We start from the raw sequence: 11082 nt of genomic DNA on the forward strand, positions 1-11082 counted from the left end.
GTGCAGCTTCTGCAGCTCGTCCCCCCCCTCCTCCCTCCGCCCTGCACAGGACACGGGGGGGGGGTCAGTGGGTCCTCTTGTGCCCCCCCCCCCTGCCGTGTCCCCCCCACCCACGTGTCCCCCCCCCCCCTGCCGTGTCCCCCCCACCCACCGGTGTCCCCCCCACACCACGTGTCCCCCCCACCCACGTGTCCCCCCACCCACGTGTCCCCCCCCCACCACCCACGTGTCACCCCCACCCACGTGGTCCCCCCCCACCCACGTTGTCCCCCCCACCCACGTGTCCCCCCCACCCACGTGTCCCCCCCACCCACGTGTCCCCCCCACCCACGTGTCACCCCCACCCACGTGTCCCCCACCCACGTGTCCCCCCCACCCACGTGTCCCCCCACCCACGTGTCCCCCCCACCCACGTGTCCCCCCCACCCACGTGTCCCCCCCACCCACGTGTCCCCCCACCCACGTGTCCCCCCCCACCCACGTGTCCCCCCCACCCACTGTGTCCCCCCACCCACGTGTCCCCCCACCCACGTGTCCCCCCCACCCACGTGTCCCCCACCCACGTGTCTCCCCCACCCACGTGTCCCCCCCACCCACGTGTCACCCCCACCCACGTGTCACCCCCACCCACGTGTCCCCCCCACCCACGTGTCCCCCCCCCACCCACGTGTCCCCCCCACCCACGTGTCCCCCCCACCCACGTGTCCCCCCACCCACGTGTTCCCCCCCCCACCCACGTGTTCCCCCCCCCACCCACGTGTTCCCCCCCCACCCACGTGTCCCCCCACCCACGTGTCCCCACCCACGTGTTCCCCCCCCCCCGTACCTGGGCTCTGCCACCCCCACCGTGTGTCTGCGCATGGACAGGTATCTGGCGAGCGCCTCTGGCGACGGCTCGTCGCCCTCGTCGCTGTCGAAGCTCACGCCGCCCTCCATCTGCGTCGCCACAAACACGCCGCAGAGTCTCAAACACGCGTCGCACCGACACGCGTCGCACGTATCGGACGGGTGGGCGAGTGGGGTGTGGTGGGCGAGTGGGTGGATGGTGTGGGTGACTGAGTGTGTGTGAGCGTAGGTTGGTGGGTGGGTGAGAGAGTGAGAGGGTGAGTGAGTGTGTGGCCTGGCACAAGCGTCGTGGTGACGTCACCGCCACTTAGTGGCGAATGGCGGTTGTTGTTGTTGTGTTGGTTGGTGGGTGGGTGAGAGGGTGGGTGAAAGGGTGAGTGAGAGCGTAATTGAGAAGGTGAGTGTGTGCGTGCGGTTGGTGGGTGCTGGGGTTGGCGAGTGAGAGCGTGAGTGAGAGTGAGTGTGAGCGTGAGTGAGAGGACGAACGAGTGGGTGAGTGAGAGGGTGAGTGAGAGGGCGAGTGAGGAGGGTGAGAGGGTGAGTGAGGGGTGAGTGAAGGAGTGAGTGAGAGACAAGCGAGTGGGTGAGTGATAGGGGCGAGTGAGTGGCTGATGTGAGAGGGCGAGTGATGAGGGCGAGTGAGAGGGCGAGCGAGTGAGAGGGCGAGCGAGTGAGAGGGCGAGCGAGTGAGAGGGTGAGCGGGTGAGAGCCCTCACCCCGTTGGTGGCCTGCACGGCCCCCACTTGCACAATCTGGTTGTCGGGGGTTGATGAGCTGCAGCTGGGGCACGGTGAGCATGAGGGGGCTGCCCCCCCTCTCCACGCACGGCTGGGGGGGCTGCGGGGGGCGGCTGCTGCCCCCCCCGGGGGGGGGGGCCGCGGGGGCGAGCGCCTCCGGGGATGGGAGCGGTGACCTGCGCGCGTCACACCGAGACAGAACAAGATCCCCCGGGGGCCTTGACAGCCTGTCTTGGGGGCGAGGTGCCGTCATGGAGCAGCAATGACACACATCGCATGGGGTACTCGGGGAGGACGGGCCCAGCACCGGCTCAGATAACCGTCACCGGTGTTGGCCGTGAGCGGGAATCGAATCTCGGGTCGCCGGGTTTGTAGCGCAGCGTGGCGCTAACCGCTACGCCACGGCTCGTCACACACACACAGACACACGTACGTACGCACACAGGTTTAGGTGCATCCACACAGGGATATAGAAATAGATGCACGGACACACACACCCCCCCCTAACCTCCCCCCCAACTCTCACCATCCCTCTCCACCCCTCCCCTCCCCCTCCCCACACACCCCCCCTCCCCTCCCCCCGCTGTACCCCCCCCCCACCCCCCTCGGCTGCCCCCGTGGCGGCACCTGTGCGGCAGGCTGGTAGGGGCCCCGGGCAGGGCTGGGCCCTCTCTGAGCTTGTCGCTGCGCTTCATCTTGTCGCACAGCAGGTAGTAGATGGCGCTGTGGTGGTCGTACGACTGCGTCTGTAGCGACTGCACGCACGCGCACACAGGACAAGGATCCCCCCCCCCCCGTGGAGCCTTTGACAGGAGAATCGGGGCAAACTCCCGGTCATACTCGCAGCATCAGCGGCCGAGCCGTCGAACAAAGACGGCGCCCACTGCATCGTCGTCGCGCGGCGCTTTTGGACGCGCTTCTGCGGCCGTCTGGAACGCGCTCTTCCTTCCAATATTAGCAAGCCGCTGGGGGGAGCTGCGATGCACTTGTAACATCCCCAACCAGACTGACGAAGTCATTGCTTTACAACTGCTTCTTGCCGCGTGCGAGCTTGTCGTCCCCAACCCCGCCCCCCGCAGCTACCGATTGGCACGGTTGGCTACGTACGGCGGTGCGAGAGAAGTTTCCCCACACGCACGCAGATAGAGAAGTTCCCACACACACACACACACAAGTTCCCGCACACACACACACGTTCCCGCACACACACACACGTTACCGCACACACAAGTTCCCCCACACACACAGAAAAGTTCCCCCCCACACACACACACAGAAGCACCGTGCAGCAGCAGCAGCAGCGGCAGTAGCGGCAGCAGCAGCAGCAGGGTGGTGTTGCGGCACCCTGTTTGCGAGGAGCGTGAGGCGGCCCACCTGCACGGTGCGATCGCGGTCGATGTGCATGGAGGCCATCTGTGCGAGCACCTGCTCGTTCACCTCCTCCGCATCCAGCTCCGTCTGCGCCTGCTGGCACTCCACGAGGAGCTGGGAGAGGGGATGAGAGGGGGGGGGGGGGGAGTGAGCACGCATGGAGGTGCGGCGTGGAGATCGTGGGAGCGAGCGAGCGCGTGACTCACTGCCCGACTGCACCAGCGTGTGCCTGTGAGCCGATGAGTGAGCGTGTGTGCGTATAGGTGAACATACGCGCGCGCACGCGTGTGTGTGTGTGTGTGAGAGAGCGTGTGTGTGTGTGTATGCCTCTGTGCACATGATTGCTGCTCACCTCAAAGGAGGAGTTGGAGACGCTGCTGCTGAGACTGGAGCGTGCCACCAAGAGGTGGGGCCTTACCATCAGCCCCACCAAAACTAAGCACCTGCCTGGGTATTGTCCCATTGGACACTCCACCCCCACAACTCCCAATTGGTGATGGGGCAGTTGTGGAGAGAGTGGAGAGTTCCCCATACTTGGGCAGTGTGTTCATGAGCGGCTTCGGTGTGACAGCAGAGGTCTCACTCCGAATCAGTTGAGCGGCATTATCTTTTCATCGGTTGCGTAACGCTGTGTGGAAGCTACCTGGTCTATCACGCCGCACGAAGCTTTGGGTCTTCTCGGTCAGTCATGCCCTCCCTTCTCTACGCTTGGACCTCTCTACTGGAACATCTGCGCCGGTTAAAAACATTCAGGCTGCACTGCCTACGATCCATCCTGGGTTTAACCAGGCTGGATTGTGTGAGGAGCTCACAAATCCTTGAAAAATCTAGACACATTCCCATTGGTGAGCTCCTCCGGCAGGCAAGGCTGCGTTGGCTGGGTCATGTAGCCCACATGCCCAGCCACCGCATGCCGAGACAGCTTTTGTTTGGCCGCATAGAGGGGGGATAAACGGGCGCGGCACGGGCTGGAGAAGAGATGGAGCTAAAGCGGTACAGGAGGACGTGGAGCTGAGTGGACTTTCCGACGACTGGTACCAGCGGTGTCAAGATCAGCCTCTGTGGAGGAGGCTCGTGAAGGACGCTACTGGGCAGTTGGAGGCAGTCGCCCTCCAACAACAACGGAGGGCGGAGGAACGACGCTCACAACAACGAGCGGAGACGCAGGGCAACTAAAATACAGCAAGTTGGCACAGTAGGTTGTACAGCTGGTGGATCAGCCAACCCACGGCACCTTCAACACATCACGTGACGGCCTCAAAGTGCACCTGGCCAGGCACAGGCGCCGTGGTGACGTCACCGCCACTTAGTGGCGAATGGCGGGTATTGGTCTACATCAGGGGTCGGCAACCTACGGCTCCGGAGCCGCATGCGGCTCTTTACGGGCTGCTTCTTGACGATATGTACGTATGTACAGTATGTACTCAGATGCATTGCGGCTCTTGAAATACTGAATTTTGTACCGAATTGGAAAGAAATGGCTCTTCTTGTTATTTTGGTTGCCGACCCCTGGTCTACATGTACGAATGTCTTTGTGTGCGTGTGCGAGTGTGTTTACGAGCGTGAGGGGAGCGGTAGTACCGCGGTTAGCGCGCTTGCCTACGAACCCGGCAACCCGAGTTCAATTCCCGCTCACGGCCAACACCGGTGACGATTATCTGAACCTGTTACGGGTCTCCCCGAGGTCGACTCAGCCTTTAATGTGTAAACATCTCCACCTGGGAGACAAAGGCGGCCGGGCGTGACGTTGGCCACCGACCCCCCACGTGTGCCTCAGCACTTGCCCCAACAGCCTGTGAAGGCTACACGGGGGATCTTTATCTTTGCGCGAGTGTCCACGTACCCGATCGAACTCGGGGTCGGGGTCTCCGGACTTCATCCACTTGTGCCTGCAGGCCTGCTCCATGTTGAGCCTCTTGCTGGGCTCCAGCACCAGCATGTGGCGGATCAGGTGCTCGCACTCTGCAGCACGGACGGCGGATCCCCCCCCACCACCACCAGCAGCAGCAGCAGCAGCAGCCCGGTGGCACGCACAAGGATGGGGGCGGCAAGCAACGTCAGCGGAGCGCGTGCGTGGCTGTGCGTGTAGCTGCGTGCGTGTGTAGCTGTGTGGGGATTGATAGTGTAGCGGTTAGCGCGCTGCGCTATGAACCCAGTGATACGAGTTCCATTCCCGCTCACGGAAAACACCAGTGACGATTATCTGAACCGGTCCCGGGCCTCCCCTAGGTCGACTCGGCTTCAAATGAGTACCTGGTGCGGTGTGTAAACATCGCCACTGGGGAGACAAAGGCGGCCGGGCGTGGTGCTGGCCACCCACCCCCTCGTGTACCGTTCCGGCCTTCATAGGTGCTCGCTAACAGCACTTGCCCCTACAGTCTGTTAAGGCTATATGGGGGATCTTTGTTTTGCAGCTGCGTGTGTGTAGCTGCGTGTGTGTAGCTGCGTGTGTGTAGCTGCGTGTGTGTAGCTGCGTGTGTGTAGCTGCGTGCGTGTAGCTGCGTGTGTGTAGCTGCGTGTGTGTAGCTGCGTGCGTGTAGCTGCGTGTGTGCGTAACCGCGTGCGTAGCTGTGTGCGTACCTGTGGACATGAAGAAGGGTATGCGGAACTTCCCGCTGAGGACACGAGCGCGCAGGTTCTGAAGCGTGCTCCCGTCAAAGGGCAGCGCTCCGCACACCAGCACGTACAGCACCACGCCCAGGGACTACGCACACACAAAGGTCCCCCGTATAGCCTCGACAGACTGCTTGGGGCAAGTGCTGTTAGCGCAGCGCGCCGACCGCTGCGCCACCGCTCCCCCAACAGCACGCGCACACTCAGACACACGTCCATACGTTCATACACACACACTCACTCACTGACCCCCTCCACCACCACCTACCCACCACCCCTCCTCCACCCACCCACCACCCCACCACCACCCACCCACTACCCACCCACCACCCCACCACCACCCACCCCCTCACCCACCCACCCACCCACCCCTCCACCACCCACCCACCCCTCCACCACCCACCCACCCCTCCACCACCCACCCACCCCTCCACCACCCACCCACCCACCCCTCCACCACCCACCCACCCACTCACCCACCCCTCCACCACCCACCCACCCCTCCACCACCCACCCACCCACCCCTCCACCACCCACCCACCCACCCACCCACCCCTCCACCACCCACCCACCCCTCCACCACCCACCCACCCCTCCACCACCCACCCACCCACCCCTCCACCACCCACCCACCCACTCACCCACCCCTCCACCACCCACCCACCCACTCACCCACCCCTCCACCACCCACCCACCCACTCACCCACCCCTCCACCACCCACCCACCCACTCACCCACCCCTCCACCACCCACCCACCCACTCACCCACCCACCCCTCCACCACCCACTCACCCACCCACCCACTCACCCACCCACTCACCCACCCACCCACTCACCCACCCACCCCTCCACCACCCACTCACCCACCCACCCCTCCACCACCCACTCACCCACCCACCCCTCCACCACCCACACACCCACTCACCCACCCCTCCACCACCCACTCACCCACTCACCCACCCCTCCACCATCCACTCACCCACTCACCCACCCCTCCACCACCCACTCACCCACTCACCCACTCACCCACCCCTCCACCACCCACTCACCCACTCACCCACCCCTCCACCACCCACCACCACTCACCCAGATGTCCACCTTGGGCCCCTCGTACTCCTTGCCCTCGAAGAGTTCTGGCGCTGCGTACGGGGGGCTGCCGCACCACGTCTTGAGCAGCTGGCCCGGCGTGAAGCGGTTGCTGAAGCCAAAATCTACTCGCACACACCACAGACGCAGGTGCCCCGTGTAGCCTTCGCAACGCTGCCGGGGCAAGTGCCGCGGGGGGAGTCGCGGCACACACCAAGGCTGGCACCGCGGCACACGAGGGGGTGGGGTGGCCGGCACCACGCCCGGCCGCCTTTGTCTCCCCGGTGGCGATGTTAACGCACCGGTCGCTCGTTCGAGTCGACCTACAGGAGGCCCGGGACCGGTACAGATATTATCTGTGCCGGTGTTGGCCGCGAGCAAAGACGCTGGGTTCCTCGCGTGATGCGCTAACCGCTGCACCACCGCTCCCCAAACTCACACACTCCCACACAACAAGCGCCATTCGCCACTAAGTGGCGGTGACGTCACCACGACGCTTGTGCCAGGCCATGTGCACCTTGAGGCCACGAGCACCAAACTCACGCACGCGCAACCCATGGGCGACGTTTCAGGCAAGGGCCCTTCCTCACAGCACCTCGTTTACGTGCCGTGAACAAGGGGGCAATGCCCCCTAGCGCACAGGCGAGGGCAGTGCAGGCAAGGGCAGTGCAGGGTAACTACGACGGCTGCCCTCTAGCGCACAGGCGAGGGCAGCGCAGGGCGCACAAGGGGGTGTTGGTGTGGAGCTCCCGTGTCACCCGGCGGGGGGTGGCGATGGGGGGGAGAGGGGGAGAGCGAGGGCGGGGGGGGTGCGAGAAGGGGGGGAGAGCGAGGTGGGGAGGGATGAGGGGGGGGAGGGGAGCGAGGTGGTGAGGGATGAAGGGGGGGCGAGGTGGTGAGGGATGAGAGGGGGGGGCGAGATGGTGAGGGATGAGGGGGTGGGGGGGAGCGAGGAGGGGGGGGGAGCGAGGTGGTGAGGGATGAGGGGGTGGGGGGAGCGAGGTGGTGAGGGATGAGGGGGGGGCGAGGTGGTGAGGGATGAGGGGGGGGGCGAGATGGTGAGGGATGAGGGGGTGGGGGGGAGCGAGGAGGGGGGGGGGGAGCGAGGTGGGGAGGGATGAGGGGGGGGAGGGGAGCGAGGTGGTGAGGGATGAGGGGGGGCGAGGTGGTGAGGGATGAGAGGGGGGGCGAGATGGTGAGGGATGAGGGGGTGGGGGGGAGCAAGGAGGGGGGGGGGAGCGAGGTGGTGAGGGATGAGGGGGGGAGGGGAGCGAGGAGGGGGGGAGGGGAGCGAGGAGGGGGGAGGGGAGCGAGAAGGGGGGGGGAGCGAGGTGGTGAGGGATGAGGGGGGGGGGGGAGCGAGGAGGGGGGGGGAGCGAGGTGGTGAGGGATGAGGGGGGGGGGGCGAGGAGGGGGGGGGGAGCAAGGTGGTGAGGGATGAGGGGGGGGGGAGCGAGGAGGGGGGGGGGAGCGAGGTGGTGAGGGATGAGGGGGGGGGAGCGAGGAGGGGGGGGGGAGCGAGGTGGTGAGGGATGAGGGGGGGGGCGTGGTGAGGGATGAGGGGGGGGCACAGGAAGCTGCTGACAATGCTGCTCACGTCGCCCTCACGCCCGGGAAGAGACAGGATGTGCACACGTGTGTGTGTGCGTGCATGTTTGTGACGGTGTGTGTGTGTGCGTGTGTGCTGCGCGTGACGGTGCGTGCGTGTGTGTGACGGTGTGTGCGGGGATGCGAATGTTTGTGACGGAGTGTACAGGGGTGTACAGGGGTGTGGCGTGTAGGTTTCAGCGTTCGTGCGTCACGGTGGATGTGGGGTTGTGTGATGTGGTGGTGTGTGTAGAGTTCAGTGTGTTATGGTTTGTGTGTGACAGTGTGTGTCAGAGTATGTGTCGGGGTGTGTGACGGGGTGTGTGACGGGGTGTGTGGTGTGTGTGGTGGTGTGTGTGGTGGTGTGTGTGTGTGGTGGTGTGTGTGTGTGGTGGTGTGTGTGTGTGGTGGTGTGTGTGTGTGGTGGTGTGTGTGTGTGGTGGTGTGTGTGTGTGGTGGTGTGTGTGTGTGGTGGTGTGTGTGTGTGGTGGTGTGTGTGTGGTGGTGTGTGTGTGGTGGTGTGTGTGTGGTGTGTGTCTGGTGTGTCTGGTGTGTGTTGTGGTGTGTCAGTGTGTAGAGTTCAGTGTGTAGATTTCAGTGTGAGTGTGGCGTGTGTGGTGTGTGGTGGTGAGGGCCTGGGTAGTCTTGCCAGCGAATGAGAAGACTGAATAAGTGAGAAACCAGTGATTGTGTACGAGTGGGAAAGGGAACGAGTGAGCGATGCGGCAAGTCGATAAGCGAGTGAGTGAGCGTGCAGGTCAGTAATTGAATCGATGGTTGCATGTGTTAGCGTGGAGGCGTCGTGGGTAGCGCATCGTGCTACCAACCTAGCAAACCCCGGGTTCGATTCCCACTCGCGGCCAACATCCGTGCCGACCATCGAAACCGGGCCTGGGCCTCCCCTAGGTCGACTGGGCCTTACGTCGGCGTCGGGGAGACAAAGACGGCCGTGGGGCGAGGGTTGCCGGCCAATCCGGCCCCACACTCGTAGGCGCCGCTCGCTAGCGGCACTTGCCCCCAGCGGTCCCGTGAGGCTACACGGGGGAGCTTTGTCTGCGCTGCACCGCGCTCCGCCCTTCCTGCCGCCGCGTGGCCCCCGGCGCATCCCACGGGACGCCGGAGACGGCACGGCCGCCACACAATGCCGCACCGCGACACCGCACCGTGACACCGCACCGCGGTTCACACCACCCCGTCGCGCGCCGTGCCGACCCTTCATTGGTGCTCGCGGACAGCACTTGCCTCGGCAGTCTGTTAAGACGCTACGCCGGGAGATCTTTGTCTTTGTGTCTGTTGGCGTGTGCGAGCGAGTGTACGAGTGAGCGAGAGCGCGAGTGAGCAAATGAGCGTGCGAGTTGGTGATTGAGCAAGCGTATGAATGAGCATGGGAGTGAGCGAGCGAGCGTGTGAACGAGTGAATAAGTGTGGGAGCAAGCGATTGAGTGAGCGAGCATGTTAATGAGTGTGGGAGTGAGCTAGTGAGTGAGCGAGCGAGCGACCGAATGAGCGCGGAAGTGAGCGAGCGCGTGCTTGTGTGAAGGAGTGTGGGAGTGAGCGAGTGAGTGAGCGAGCGCGTGCTTGTGTGAAGGAGTGTGGGAGTGAGCGAGTGAGTGAGCGAGTGAGCGAGCGAGGAAACAAGCAAGCGTGTGTGTGACTGAGCATGGGCGCGAGTGAGCGAGGAAGCAAGGCTGTGAGTGAGCAAGTGATTGAGTGAGCGAGCGTACGAATGAGTGTGGGAGTGAGTGAGTGAGCGAGCGAGTGATTGAGTGAGCGAGCGTATGGACGAATGTGGGAGCGTGTGAGGGAGCGAGCGAGTGATTGAGTGAGCGAGCGTACGAATGAGTGTGGGAGTGAGTGAGTGAGCGAGTGAGTGAGCGAGCGTATGGACGAGTGTGGGAGCGTGTGAGGGAGCGAGCGAGTGATTGAGTGAGCGAGCGTACAAATGAGTGTGGGAGTGAGTGAGTGAGCGAGCATGTTAATGAGCGTGAGAGCGTGTGAGGGAGCGAGCGAGGCCGACCGGCGATCTTGATGTTCAGGTTGTGGTCCAGCAGCAGGTTCTCGGCCTTGAGGTCACGGTGCACCACGCGGCGCGAGTGGCAGAAGTTGACCGCCGCCACAATCTGCTTGAACTTGCGCCGCGCGTCCTTCTCCGCCATCCTGCCGTGCGCCACCAGGTGGTCTGGGGCGGCGGGACGAGACGTGGGACGGCGGAGGGAGAGGGGAGTCGAGGGGAGAAAATGAGTCGAGGGGAGACACGGGGAGGGGCGGTGCAATGTCTTCAGTGAGCGTGGGTGCAGAGCAGAGGTCGCAACCGGGTACCCGATACCCGTACCCTACCCGATACCCGGCTACCAGGGTCGCAAACGGGTACCCGTACCCGGCTGGGTACGGGTAGGCCGTGAGTCACTGGTGAGTCACCGTTTGTCACTCATTTCCCAACGTCTTGTCTCTTCTCACAATTCAAGTTGCTAGAATCAACCCACCCGCGCCTGCAACGTGGCTTCATCCCAGAGGTCGCAATCGGGTACCCGATACCCGTACCCTACCCGTACCCGGCCGGGTACGGGTACCCGTTTGCGACCCTGGTGCGGCCGGGTACGGGTAAGGAATCAAAACCCGCTTGCGACCTCTGGTGCAGAGGTGATGCAGGCCCACGTATTGGGTGTGCACAGCGGGTCCCCACGGCTCTGGGATTGAACCCAGGTACCGGCTCGGGCCTTACCGAAGATCTCCCCGCCGCTGGCGTACTCCGTCACCAGGTAGATCATCCTCTCCGTCTCCATCACCTGCGGGGGGAGAGGGGGTGGCACCGCACACACCGTGGAGCTTTACCAATTGACCC

The 11082-nt window shown here is 64.1% G+C and overlaps 1 protein-coding gene across 1 annotated transcript in view; it reads right to left on the reverse strand.

The window, feature by feature from the left end:
- LOC144952047 (serine/threonine-protein kinase SIK3-like) overlaps nt 1-10414 on the reverse strand; it is a 23213-nt gene extending 12799 nt beyond the window's left edge. Inside the window, 10 exon segments of the mRNA XM_078882439.1 lie at nt 5-41; nt 827-936; nt 1590-1610; nt 1612-1759; nt 2211-2338; nt 2958-3068; nt 4798-4916; nt 5535-5658; nt 6654-6778; nt 10258-10414. Coding sequence (XP_078738565.1) covers nt 5-41; nt 827-936; nt 1590-1610; nt 1612-1759; nt 2211-2338; nt 2958-3068; nt 4798-4916; nt 5535-5658; nt 6654-6778; nt 10258-10396 — 1062 coding nt within the window. The 5' untranslated portion in view covers nt 10397-10414.
- Nucleotides 10415-11082: the final 668 nt, after the last annotated feature.

The sequence above is a fragment of the Lampetra fluviatilis genome, chromosome 65, assembly GCF_964198595.1.
Source record: "Lampetra fluviatilis chromosome 65, kcLamFluv1.1, whole genome shotgun sequence".
Classification (NCBI taxonomy): domain Eukaryota; kingdom Metazoa; phylum Chordata; class Hyperoartia; order Petromyzontiformes; family Petromyzontidae; genus Lampetra; species Lampetra fluviatilis.